General features: G+C 30.8%; 1 protein-coding gene across 1 annotated transcript; it reads right to left on the bottom strand.

Annotated features, from left to right (window-relative positions):
* On the bottom strand, nt 1,061–3,144 carry LOC109336306 (60S ribosomal protein L4). Its single transcript, XM_019572830.1, has 2 exons — nt 1,969–3,144; nt 1,061–1,302 (listed from the first exon to the last, which is right to left on the bottom strand). Exons 1-2 carry the CDS (start codon nt 3,073–3,075, stop codon nt 1,189–1,191), a joined length of 1,221 nt encoding a protein of 406 aa, XP_019428375.1. The 5' UTR covers nt 3,076–3,144; the 3' UTR covers nt 1,061–1,188.

The raw sequence follows: 14,579 nt of genomic DNA, 5'->3' as shown, positions 1-14,579 counted from the left end.
AGGTAAAGAGATATCATTGGTAAATATAAAAAAGATTGTTTTGGTGTGCATGATAATTTGAGATATCATATTGCAACTTGAGTTTTAATAATTTATTATTGAACTAAACATATATTTTTTATTTACTTAATGAAACCTTATATATTTTGGGTGCAGTAATATGATTTTTATGCCGTGTGATAAGAGAAGAATTATTAACCATTATGACTACGTAATAATTTTTTGCCAATAGAGGTTTATATACAGTGAGATTTTTTTAGGATTTAAAATGTAAACACTAATAATATAAAAGTAATACAAATCAATAGTAAATGATAGGGGTAAAATCAATAAAGAACTTTACAATATCTGCCCACACATTTTAAACTCAATTTTCTGTAGTTGTTGACTATAAATTTTAACGAGAAACACATATAAATTATACTGAGAAATACACAAATATTATATCTTTCTATTGGTCTTTTTTTATTATATATATGTCATAAAATAATTTTTAATGAAAATTTTATTATGATATTCGGGTGAAAATCAATAATATTTGGGAGAAATATATTGTTTAATTTAACACAACACAACTGATATTTGGGAGTCATATTAGGTGATAGCTTTTTTATTATTTATTATTATTAATTTTGATTATGTATTTTGAGATCTCACACATTACAATGGTTTGGAGCTAATGGATGGAATGTTACCATCAATGTTAACTCGTTAACTCGAATGAAAACACTTTTTAGGACATTCACATTGGAATCATAAAATGACAAAAACACTTTCAATGTCACATTCAGTATACAGAAATGGCATGGGATAACAAATTAAGAACTTTTTAATTAAAGTAAAATGCCAAGCCAAAGATTTCTTTATTACCCAGTTTTATTCCATATCAATTTTGTTATAGGGGGTTTTCTTTAGGGCCTAAAAAGCCAGCAATTGACACACAAAAAATCTCATAACTAATGAACAACGGAAACATAGTAAAATTACCAAAAGAAAGACAGTTATGTCAATAGTGACACAGAAAACCAAGAAACAGATGTGACTGAAATTCAATAAGACGAACAAAATTTGGTCTGCATAATATTTATAGGCTAAATATTATGATAAAATTATCCAGTAAAATCAAATAAACAAAATATTTAGTTCAGAACAGAGAATAAGAAAAAACTAAATGACTGTTGCAAGACTTCACTGTGAAACACCCAACCACTTCGAAAAGTTGTCAAATTCTGCGTAATCGGAGTCAGACACCATAGTTTGATACCATGCTTTCCCTGCAGCTCTGATTGCAGAAGCTTCCTCCTGAAGAGAAAACGAGGAAATAACAATAATTAGAAAATTATAGACATTATTGAGGTAATCATGTAACAGCAAGAAGCACTAGAACTCTAATATAAGGCACTGTGCAAACAGAGTTCAAAACAACGGAAATGTAATTCCTAACAACAATCATTCCCTACTCTATAAAATAAAACATAGATGAACAATGACATTTTCTTACATGCAATGTAATGTAAACAATTATTGAAAGTTGACATGCAAACGCAGTTACTCATTGAGCTTAAATAGACATGATGAATGGAGAAACAATGATTAGATAGACAGAAAATAATGTGAAAGTATGTATCAAATACCAATAGCCTCAATTGAAGATTGCTAACAGTCTAACACAAAGAACAATAACTTCTAACAGAAAAAATGACAATCTAAAAAAACATAACAATCTTCTATTCAAGGCAATAAAATTAGTGTATCAGATATCAATAAAATAAAAACCATGAGCAACCCTAATTATCATAACTTAAAAGACATTACACAGATTATCCATCATAGGAAAATGACAAATTTAAAGAATTTCATCCAATTAGAACAATAATACAATATGCATAAACTCAACAACACATTTAAATCATATCAAATAATGTTATATATTAAATAAGTAAACAAATTCAGAGCAGTTTCACTGACCTTGGGGACATTGTTCTTCCTCTTCTTATCAAGCTTCTCCTTCTTAGCCTTAACTCTCTGCTCCTCAGCAAGCAAAGCCATCCTTTTAGCAGTCTTAGCATAAGGATTCAGCTTCAACAAAACATTCAGATTCTTCAATGGATTCTTCTTGATTGAGGTCCTCTTCACCTCCTTCTTAATCGGTTTCACAACAGATTGCACCTCATCAGAGTTAATAATCCTAGCCAAATCAGCATTCACCATCTTCGACCTCGGCAACACATACCCCTTCTTCTTCTCAGCAGCCTTATCAAATGAGCCATAAATCGAATCGAGCTTCTCAAAAGCCGATTTAGTCCAAACAACAAACCTTCCAAGGTGTCCACCTGGCGCGAGCTTCAACAAATTCAACCTCTCAACATTAGCAATCTCAACACCAGGCACATTGCGAAAAGCCTTAACTGCTTTCGCACCTTCGGTTCCATAAACAATCAGAGGACCTTTTCGCGCAATGTAGCGACGATTCCTCATCTTTCCCTTTCCAGGACGGATTCCACGGCTGTCTTTCGCCTTCTCCGCATCGGAAAATGCTCCGATCTGCTTAAGGACTTTGATCGCCTCCTTCGTTTTTTCAACTCCTTCTGCGGTGTCGCTGACAACGAGTGGAAGCTCAGGGACAGTTTCGATGCGGTGGCCTCGAGCGAGAACAAGTGAAGGAATAGCAGAAGCAGCAATAGCCGAAACGACAGCGTATCGTTTCTGATTGATATTGATCTTCCGGTGCCAGCGGCGCCAGATCCTGGTCGGCGCAAACATGCGTCCACCGCGACACATGTTTCCGAAGGCAGCCTGGCCGGCGCGGTGGGTTCCACCACCGGAGACACGGGGGATACGGGATACAGCACGACCGGTTCCCCATGACTCGGCGGAGGTCTGGTGTCCGGCGCGGCGGGAGACGGCGTAGGGTTGGCGAGAGTTTTTGGAGATGTTGGAGTGGACGTAGTTGACGATGTCAGGGCGGATGGAGGATTTCATGACGTCAGGGAGGGGGACGGTGGGGGCGGAGTCAGTGGCTATATCGCCGTCGAGGGATTGGACGGTGACGAGGGGACGCGCCGCTGCAGCCATTGGTGCGTGAGGGATTGGGGAGAAAGGGTGTTAGGGTTTTGGGTGAGAGTGTATTATAGAGATTCGATGAATATATAGTGTGTTTCAAAATGGCCATTTTTGTTTTGTTACGACTTAGGAGTTGGGATTCTTAAGGTTTTGGGGTAATTCTGGCCTGTATAAGATTGGGCTCTCAAATTATGGGTTCTATTTAGACGCTCAACTTTTATTTTATACTGTTAATTATCGTATTATTAAATATAAAAAATTAAAAGGTTTGTTTTAATTTAATTTCTGTATTATCTTATTTAATATGTTATTAAATTCGGACTGCTTATTGACTACTGATTACTGAATCAATAAGTCAATTGAATCAATTTATAATAAAAATTCGCAATATCAGTTACAATTATTTAACAACTTTCTATTTTATGTTTAAAAATATCACCATCATATAAATACCTAATTACATAACCAATAAAGAATGTTTAATTTCTATGGAATGTCATAAATAATTTGATAATATCATCAAACAAATATAGGTTTTGCACTTTAGTTGCAACAAAAATATGCAACTATATTTAAAACTTAATTAAACAACTGAAATTTTGTTACACACTAAAAGCTAAGAAATGATAATATTAACTATTGAAAGCATATAAGATTGTTTCATCTCAAAACGAAGTTGTTTTGGTGTTTTTAAAAAATTGTCCGACTACATAGGCCTGAACATGGTGGTGATGATAAAAATAGCATTCATGAAGTGGATATGAATTTGTTGTAGGGTTTTGGCAATGAACTTTTGGAGTGTTACTTGAAGAGCTAGGGTTATATGGTTACTGTTTAATATGGTGAAACAAAAGTTATATGGTTACTATTTTACATGGTGAAACCCCATATAGTGAAAGAGAGGATAGACATTGCTCTAAAGAAGAGTAGATGGAGCAACAACTAGTATTAAGCCAATGTTGGTTAGGTTGAAAAGTGGAGGGTTGAAAAGTGGAGGGATGAAAAGGATTAGAAGAAAACTAATGATTTCCATTATTTGGTTTACATTCAATAAAAAGATGAAAATACCAAAATGGTGGGATTCCTATTTTTATAGAGACTCCAATAATGAGAGGAAAACTCAAGTGAGAAGATTAACTATGGATTTTATCGTCACTAATAGTATATACATTAGGAATGACAAAAATATTCGTCTTGTGGGTATCCGCAATATGTATCTGTAAAAATATTTTGTGGGTGAGAGCAGGTATCATGATATCCGCTCTACGGGTACCCGCATATTTATAAATTTATTTTTTAATTAAATAATTTATAAATATTACATTTTTATTATTATTTTATAATTATATATTATATTTGTTTGTATTATTTTATAATGAATTTAGTGATTGAAATATATGATAAATTTAACATGTACGTAAATTTTATTATTCATATAATAATTATTTTATATGTATTGATTAATATAAAATATATAAATATATATTGAAACTTAAAAACTCATGGGGTACCTGCAAATACCCGGTGCCCGTGTGGGTACCCGTAAATAGTGCGGGTATGAGCATGAGAAAGCACTACTCGTGCCTATCCGTCCTGTTGCCATTCCTAATATATACATTTGAGAGAAAAATGTATACACTGATAAATAAGTTTTATATATTATCACTGCATTATTTATCATTCATATTAACATTATTGATTGTTCAAAAAAAAACAATATAAATGACCAATCCAATGTATTGTGGTTCCATTGGGGGTTGAGGGATATAAATTGATGAAGTTGGGTGGTGGGAGGTTTTAAATAAGAGATATAAAATAAGTTGTCCTATTCTTTTTTAAAACAAAAAAATATTAAAAATGTAATAAATATCTTATGGAAATTTAAAAAAAAATCATAAAATATCTGACACTTGTCATGGCAAAAAATAATTTAATAATAGGTTAATTTTGACTGCCTCATTTTAGTAAAAACTTTTTTAGACTACCCACAAATTGGTAAATAATTTATAAACTGCTCTATTTATGTAATCATTTTTAAAAATGGTATTATTGAGGTAAATTTACCTACTTAGACGTAAATATGATTTAATTTGTTACGATAGAAATTATCAAATTTAATATGTATAAATAATAGAGGTGGAAATGGGTTGATTTAAGCCTAACTTATCTCAACTTGTTAAAGATTAACTCAAGTCAAGTTTTGAAATGAGTGCAATACAAACTATTATTAGCTCATCACTCAATTGAAGTCCACAAACTTTTGAGTGGTTTAACGAGTTTAAATTATGTCACTCAAATTATACATGCATGCATACATAAGCATGTTAAAGAAGTATCAAAAGAGTGTCTAACACTAGAAACATCTCATGGAGAGGTGTCTATGGTTCATAAGTTGCATGTGAGAATTAAGCAAATTGAAGGAGCAAAATAAGTGATAATGTTGGTGGTTGTTGTAAAATTGGCTATTTACTTCTAAAATAGGTGTTCGAGTTATATATCAAGAACAATATATAAATTGATTTAATAATTTTTTCATTTATCCAGGAGAAGACATTTATAATTTACATGACCTAATTATTGATCTTGAAAAAAAGGTTAGGTGTTAATTAGGAGGAGGAATGAGATTTCTTCTATTCCTTTCATGATGATTAGAATGGAGGATCAAACATTGCATTGCATGTGCAATTTAGTACGTATAAGATGAAGAAATTGAACATATAGTGATGGTGGGTTTGACCCAATGGGTGGTAGGAGGAGGTTGAATTTTTCAACCTTGTAAATTTGTGATGTGTTAGTGTTACTTCGATACAAAAGTTCGTACCAAAAAGGTAAGGATTAGTTCCTTACCAAAAAAGTAAGGAATACCCCGAAATGAGCGATGTTTGTTGAGAAAGACAATCATCTATCCCGAAAAGATTAGTTTCTTACCCAAAAAATTAAGGACTACCATTGATAATACAAAAAAATGCAAAAGGTGGTAGCATTATATAGCCATGCAACTATTGGGCTGTCTTGGTGGACATATCTCTTCTCTTTTCCTGATGGGCCCATTGTTTCTCTTATCTCCTTGGCCCAGTGTAATTTCAAATCATACGTTGAGCTTGTGATGTCTGCCCATAACAGACAATATGCTACCCAATATTTTGGTGATGAATAGTGTTATATTATTCTACTAAATTCTTATACCCACAAAAAATGATATATGTCGCTTGTAAAGTAATTATCAATGAACAAAGTATTATTTTGTGACATGTGTCACTTTCCAGTGAATAAAACAATTTAATAGAAGAATATATTATTTTTATTTTATCCTTATTCTATCAAACATGATTGGATAATACATTATGTCCTAATCCACATTTCCTAATACATTCTTGTCCTAAATAGTGACTCCCCTTTCTATTCTTTATTGACACATTGTCTTAGTCAACATTCTCAAGATTGAAAATCCAACTGAGAGTGTTAATCAGACTTCTAAGTACTAATTACTGACCCTTGTGTGCTTTGTTTCATGCCAAAACCAGTGAACCCAGATATGGCTATATCCACTGTTCCCACATTCTGTGTCCCCTTCACCAAAAGACACATGTTAGGCTTGTTTCCTCTTCTGCATTAGCTGGCACTGGGTCCCTTTCATGGAAGACACTATAAAAGGTCCAACCATAACCATTGGTTGAGAATCCTTTTTATCTTTAAGCTTGTCTAGTCATTTTACCATGGCAGTCACTTGATCTGTATTTAAATTTAATAACTAATAACTTTACAAGCAATATCTGCCTCAACTATTTAGTATTTACCATGTTTCCTATCCTAAACACTTTTCACCTTGCACCTGGGGCCCATGAGATAAAAATGTGTAAGCACTGATACATTTCATACAATGTTATAGTATCATTTACCATTTGTATTTTATCAGTATTATCTTTTAAAAAATATATAAATAAATAATAGATAATATACTTAGTGTATATAAATATTTATTTACTGCATAAATATTATACTAATCTAACTAATCATTACTTTCGGAGGGTTTATATCAATCAGCACTAACGTAAAGGCCCTCTTCCCACACTTTATTGTGGGGTCCAATGGGTCCAAGTAACAGTACTTAATGTCTCAACTCTCAACATTATATATATCCTCAGTTCCTAACACTTTTGTCTTAACAAATTGCACTATTATTTTCTTTAAGCCATTTTTCTCTTGCATATTCTATCTGTTGCTTCTCTTCTACTTTGTTTTTCTCAAAAGTCATTCATTTGAAGTAACTTAATGTCAAAAACCAATGAAAATATCAAATCTCCAGCATCTAAGATGGTTAGGGTCCCTCCAAAAAGAGGCCAGATCAAAGCTAAAATAATGGCCACATTTGTGAAAACAGTAGAAGAAGCAGGAAGAGCAATGTGCAGCAAGGATAAGGTGGCAGAGGAGTCACACCCTTCACAACCAAATCACTCTAACTAGACATGCTTAAGTTCTAGGATGCTTCAATAATCACTGTGTTTTGCAGCATATCTTCGTAACTCATAATACTTTATTTGTCTGTCTCACCTCAAACTATATATATATATGCTTTGTGTTTTCAACATTAAAAGTGTGTTTATGCAGAATCTACTCTTTTACATTATTTTCATTCTCTTATGTTACTCTTTTACTGATAAGTCATATATAGTCGGACGTAAGTCTGAATAAAAGGTTAAAGTTGTATCATGGGTAATCACCCAATGTAAAATTTTGTCAAATTTCTATTGTTATTTTAGATTTATAAGCTTCTTTTTGGTTTGGCATGGGTGTGCTTTAACCAAATATATAGAACTTCTTATTACGAAATTAAAATATATCACATTCTCATTGATTCATCAAAAAATGATTAATTAACAGAGAAGACTAGAAATGTTATGTATATTGAAGTATATTGCCTTATAAAACTAGAAAAGTAACTAATTAGAAAACAAACTCTAACTAATTCTCTTAACTTTGAATATCAAGCTCTTCCAGTAAAAAGGGTTGTTCACATGAAGAACATGATTGCTCACTAATGAGAGAAAATATGATTGATGTGATTATAATGGGGAGATTTCTAAACTATAATATTGTAGGCATAATTACCACGATTTAAAATATGGGTAGTCTTTAATTGGAATGGATGTTGACTTTGGTCCTTGACTTTTTTTTTATTTGATGGTATTCCTACTAGTTAGAAAAATTATTGGAAGGAATAAAACCTCACAACAAAGAAGATAAAATTCTGTTTGGGCCAAGATGATATTCATGTATATATGCAGTATGAATTTTATCTAATGTTGATGTATCAGGCATTATTAATGTTTAATCATCATTACATCGTTAACTCTTCAAAAATAATATAAATAAATGATGAATTATATATTGAATATGTATAAATATTTATACCGATGACGGATATATATTCCATTTTTTAATTTTTCATTTCAATGAAAGTTCTCTGGGAGGTCAGCTGAAGCTGTAACTTTCAAACACATGAAGAACAAGAACAACAAAAACAACAATATATGATTATCTTTTACTTTTAAAAAATGTGGGTCCATATGTTCCTTAGGCATTGTATAAAGCAAGACAAGAATGTTTAGCGTATCTACACTACTGTTTTAAGAACAATGAAATTTAATTTAAATTAGTAAGTCTTTCTTTTCATATGGTCCTGATTTTTTTTCTGGAGGGATAAAGTTTAACGAACACAAGCAAACTAGCATATAGATGAAACAGCATCAGAATATTATTTGGTATTGTTACCCTTTTCTATGTCATTTTTTCTTAATTTGGTGGTGTTATATTATTGTTGGGTAACTTACATGCTAGGCATAATCTTAAACCATCACCCATCATAACCATTTTGATTCCACTGTACATGTTTCTAAAGAAATTCTTTGCCTAAAGTTCAAAGATTAAGAATAAAAAGAACAAGCGAGAAAATAATTGATTAACTTTATTACAAGAAATCCAACTAGGATGGACAAAAATAATGTCACCAAGCATGCAAAAAGTTGCATAATAATAAATCTTTATCCTCTGGTTAAAATATGTTAAAAAAGATTGAAGATTGGCTTTGACACTGAAAAAAGATTGAAGATTGAATAGTGTTGCATCATGTGTTAGGACCGATCAATATAAGTCTAGGCACTAGAAGTAATGTCAATAACGGGATGGACAAGATTTGATCTATGCGACTGTCAATCATGTTTAGAAAGATGACTTAGCTAAGAAAAAAGATGTACAACAACAACATAACACGGTCAAGTCAGCACTTGTTACGCATGAGAACTTTCATTCACGCCGAAGGCAATGTCACCTTGCATGGGCTATAGACTGGTTTACTTTGCTCTCATAGCAGATATAGTCCAAATCCACAACATTATGAGTATGATAAGATGAATAGCAAAGCCATGTAGTGGTAACATACATCTTCTTGGAATGCAAACTATTTTACCAATAGTATAAATAATTGAAGTCACTCATAAGGGGGTTGAAATCCTCTCTAGTACTAGAGAGTCCAATACTAAAATCTGAGACCCAAATTTTTTTCATCAATTATAATTTTTTTTGACTAAAATTGTTTTAAAATATGCACCAACAATTTTCTTTAAAATCCACATGTCTCAATTTTATTAGGTATTGGACCCTCCATGGATCCATTTTCCCCATAAGGAGAGATCACATACAATCTCATTTTAATTCCTCTGTTTAAACATATAACTATAAATATAAATACTGATTTGAGTATCAGACTATATTATAGAAATGGAATTTACAAAAATTTAAGTGCAAGATGAAAATACACACATTAAAAATGGAAGTTATATGGCTGATGAACAATTTCCTGGTCCTGGTGCAAAATATGTCAGCTATCTTTGTATAATGTTGGAGTCCAAATAAGGAGTTTCTGAATGAAGTAGTGATGGAAGAGGTGATATGTTGCATTAGATAGCTTACAGCTTTCAAAGGAAAATCCACTTTTGATTTGCAAATTTTGCATCATGTAAGAATATTTTGAGGCGATAAAGGAAGGGTTGAAATCCTCTCTAATATTTGGAGAGTCTGTGTGGATATGAGTTTTATGATTTATAATTTTTTCGTTTAAAAATAATTTAGAATCATTACCCATTAAATTATTTTCAGGGATCATATATATCATCATTTCCACTGAGTGCTGGACCCTCCAGAATATGAGAGGATCAGGTTTCATACATATAGTGACACAACTTTTGGGACAGTTGCTGTAACTAATTAAGTAAAGATTTATGAGGTCTAATTTAGACTATAGCACAGAAGGGTAGTGGATGTTACTATATGCTTTCTATTTATGTTTTCTCTCTCTAGTTGCTGGTTTGTTTTAGCCTATGCATATTTTGGGTACTTTTTCTCTGGCTTTGGTTTACATGATAGTTTAGGCTTCTTATAAGCCATTTCTAGAAGGTGGAGGATGTTAGTCCTTTATGCTCAAGCCTGCATCACTATTAATAATGTTGTTTAATTATTAAAAAAAAGAATATAAGGGTATTAAAAAATAGTTGATGTATGATTTAGTCACGGACTTTAAGACTTTAAATTATGCAAAATAGTCCATATTGATTGAAAATGTGAAAATTTAAACAAAAATGTCAAGTGATTAAGGTGTAAGATTGAACATAGACTAAATGGCAGAACAATATAATTTGAACGTATTTTTGAACCTTTTCAAAACATGGCCAGAAGCACAAATCATTCCAATCATTTAACCACCATGATTATTTGTTGCATAACTAAAACATTAATCACTGTTGTCAACATCTCATTTTGTGTGTCCATTATACATAGACTCATTTGTTGTAATTTGTAAGTATGATTGTCCTAAATTCAAAATGTGACAAAAATTCTAAAAGACCCTTTAAATTATTGAATAGAGTAATTTACTCCACATCTTAACCATAAATGAAATTCAATAATTTGAATTATTGAGTAGAGTAAGTTTTTTAAACATATTCTTGAATTAAGTGGCATCCACCTAATTTATGTGGATGAGAGATTTAATCTTGTCATGAGTGGTAAAGCTGTAAATTACACTCTAATGATTGGATATAAACAACAAGAAAATCAACTCATGTGCACGAGTGCATCAATCTTAATCACCCGTGCACACCATAATGTTGGAATTGGCAAACAGATAATTGTCCCAAACTGAAGAAAGTCAAATAACATGTCTTTCCAAGACAAAACATCACAAAAAAGAAGTTATCATTTGGTATTTTTGTCCTCATAATGGCATGCAATATGTCTCTAAAAGACAAGTCTTGAGACCCCATTCAATTCAGAGGTCCCTTTTGTGTTACATCTTCCAGCTTAAGAAAAACTTGATATATTGAGTCAAATTATTTAAGAGAATAAAATATCTTCCTATATCACGAGATAACTTATTTCTTTCAAACAATAAAAGTATGACATGTATACTATTTTGTTTAGTTTTAAAAATAACTTATCTTCTTATAACATTTGATACATTATTCTCATTATTTAATCATAGAATTGATGATATTTCAAGCCATAAAATCCTATTTAAATGCCTATTATCCACTTTTAGCATGGGAGAATATAAGATCAATTGAACATGTAGTTATAACTTAGAATATCATATGTTTAAATCATTAACTTGTATATTACAATTTTATAGTATTATGTTTCCTAATTTTCCATTATATTTAATTTGTATTTATGTCTACCCATTAAACCGAAGTTATATGACAGAAGAGTTTTCTTATTATGGATTCACTTTTCATAGTAAATCTTTTCTCGTGTAAGCCTCTTTTTATAAACTATCAAAAAAATGTGAGCAATATAAATTCATATAATTGTAAATTATGTTTTTAATAATGATCATGTTAGTGTCTTATAAAATTTATCATGAACCTATGTTTAGTTTAGATTAACATAACAACACAATGATATAATCAGAGGTGTGGAAGTACAATATTTTGAGGATCAAAACCAAATCAACTATAAAAAAGTATCAAAAATTGAAAAATCCAATAATGTATGAAATAAAGATATTGACTACCAAAAAACAAATTCACAATTTTCTATTAGTATTGTCCTTTGGGGGTCTTGTGATTCATTGTATATGAATCACAATTGTACATATTACTTGCCAACTATCTCACATATTTTCTGTGATTCTTGCTGTTTCTTTGTCTTCCAATGTGGGCCTGGAACATTTCCATTTAATTGGTAAAGGTTTCCATCATAGCTTACTAGGATTTGAGTCCAAATCTCACTTTTAGTGGGAGAAACTCTCTTGATTGGTAATATGCAAATACCTCAATAAACAGTGATGTCTATTTTAATACTGGTGAGCCCCAAAATCGAACTCACCTAATTTTTGTTTATAAAATATAATGAAAATAAGCAACACTAACCAATTGGTGGCTTAACTTTAAATAACTTATTCACATGTCAATCATTCCAATCCTTTATGTTTTTCGATTTTATCGGTTTGATCATTTAAAAAATAAAAAACCTAAAATGATCCTACAAAATTTTAAATGTGAATCAAATTAATTATTTTTATGGTTAAATTAATCTCTATGAAATATTATAAACATGCTAAAAAGACTAATTTAACCTACATTTGGATTTTTTGGGACCATTTTGAGTTTTTTCATTTTTTGAAGGACCAAAGGTCGAAAAACATGAGAGAGTGAAATATGTATTTATGTCTAAAAACAATGTCTAGTGACCAATTCTAAAAGACCCTTGTTTTCAAGAACCAACTAGCAAGTTACTCGTGCATTTGCACAGAATGGTAATTTTTTGCTGCATGATTAGGAATACAAATGTTAATCGTACATTTGTATGGTTAAAAACACACATATTACCTGTACATTTATATTGTTAATAACACATATGTTACCCATGAATTTACATGGTTAAAAACGTACATGTTACTCGTATATTCGTATTATTAAGAACACATATGTTACCCATGCAAATGAATAGTGATCTAAACCTCTTCAAACACATAAGGAAAATAAATGACAATTTCAAATTTGAATTTTCTAATAAAAATAGAGAAATCGAAATATGATATTAAGTAATTTTTTAAAATTAATATTTAAAAAGTTGTAAACAACGACATGATTTTTTCAATTCCGAATTCGAATTTTTTTAATATAGTGAAATCATAATATTGGATAATAAATTATTAATTAGTCGAATAGTTAGTTGGATGATGATATATTATTAGTGATTTGGAATTAGTTAGATGTCTACACTTGAATTAATAATTAGTAAGGTGAGAAAGTTGTAGAAACTGATGTGCTTGGTATGTCATTGATGAATTAACTGCCCATATTGTTATTGTTACTGTCCATTTATTAACATTTAAATTACACTTGTGATTTCTTCTATCAAATTCATTTTGTTGGGTCTAACATTCTTTGGGTTATGATGATAGTAGTAAATCTTTTATTTTGAAAGTTAAAAAAGTTGAAAAGTGTGTTGGAACTCTTGATATTCTTAAAATTAAGAATTGTATGACCAATAATGTCAATAAGGTGGTCATTCCATAATGACACCTCAACTTTAACTTTCAAACAATCATATGAATACTAATTTTAAATATTTAAAAAACTCAAACACAAATCAAAGAAAATGAAAAAACTTTAACTATATTTTCTTTACTTGTCTCTTCCAAGCACAAAGGTGAAAGCATAATCATTTAAGAGCCATATGAAATCAATTGCAGGAACAAAAAAAATGAAAAAAATACAAACTTTACACATCAAAGGTAGTGAGGTATGTTGAAAAAAAATGCAAACTTATCATTGAAGTAATATACCAAAAAAATAAACAAAGTTATAAGACCAATAACAAAAAAAATTATATTGAGGTATGTTGAATTTTTTTAGAGATGAAAAACTATATGTGAGGTGGACATATGTAAGTCGTTCAAAACAAAAATAGAGATAGTAGAAAAGAACATACAAGTGATAAAAATGTAAACTTTTAGCCAAAGATGATACAAAAGTACATGGAAAATATCAAATAGTTTAAGAACAAACCTTTCCTGCGAAAAACAAAAGTTTGAACTATAGTCTACCTTTTTACAAAATGAAAACTAAACACATCTAATGTAATGATGAACATTGCAAATGAGTTTTGCATATGTGATAAATGCTCGGAGATATTTATATTTACATGTGTATTTGATGGACCAAAAAAGAGCAAACAGAGAGAAACAAAAAGTTGAGGAAACCAAGGGTAGGTGAAATGAAGAGTTAGTTTAATAATAATAAAAATGTATTTTGGTATTAAAAAAGAATTAAAATGTTGAAAATGATTTTGGGGATAATGAAATGTGTTGTTACAAAGCAAATGAAATGTGTGTTTAGAAAGCGAATGATGAGATGATGACAGGTGGATTGGATATGTGAGTAAAGAATATTAAAGTTGTGGTTATAGAAAGCAAATAGTTAGATGATGACACATGAATGTGATATGTGAGGAAG

The sequence above is a fragment of the Lupinus angustifolius genome, chromosome LG20 (assembly GCF_001865875.1).
Source record: "Lupinus angustifolius cultivar Tanjil chromosome LG20, LupAngTanjil_v1.0, whole genome shotgun sequence".
Classification (NCBI taxonomy): domain Eukaryota; kingdom Viridiplantae; phylum Streptophyta; class Magnoliopsida; order Fabales; family Fabaceae; genus Lupinus; species Lupinus angustifolius.
This window is presented reverse-complemented; position numbering and strand designations above follow the sequence as displayed.

Bases quoted from the DNA above. Each gene is read 5' to 3' on its own strand.
- LOC109336306 (XM_019572830.1), bottom strand. From the start codon at position 3,075: ATGGCTGCAGCGGCGCGTCCCCTCGTCACCGTCCAATCCCTCGACGGC. The intron at 1,303-1,968 runs GTCAGTGAAACT...TTTTCTCTTCAG, and splicing joins GGAAGAACAATGTCCCCAAG to GAGGAAGCTTCTGCAATCAG.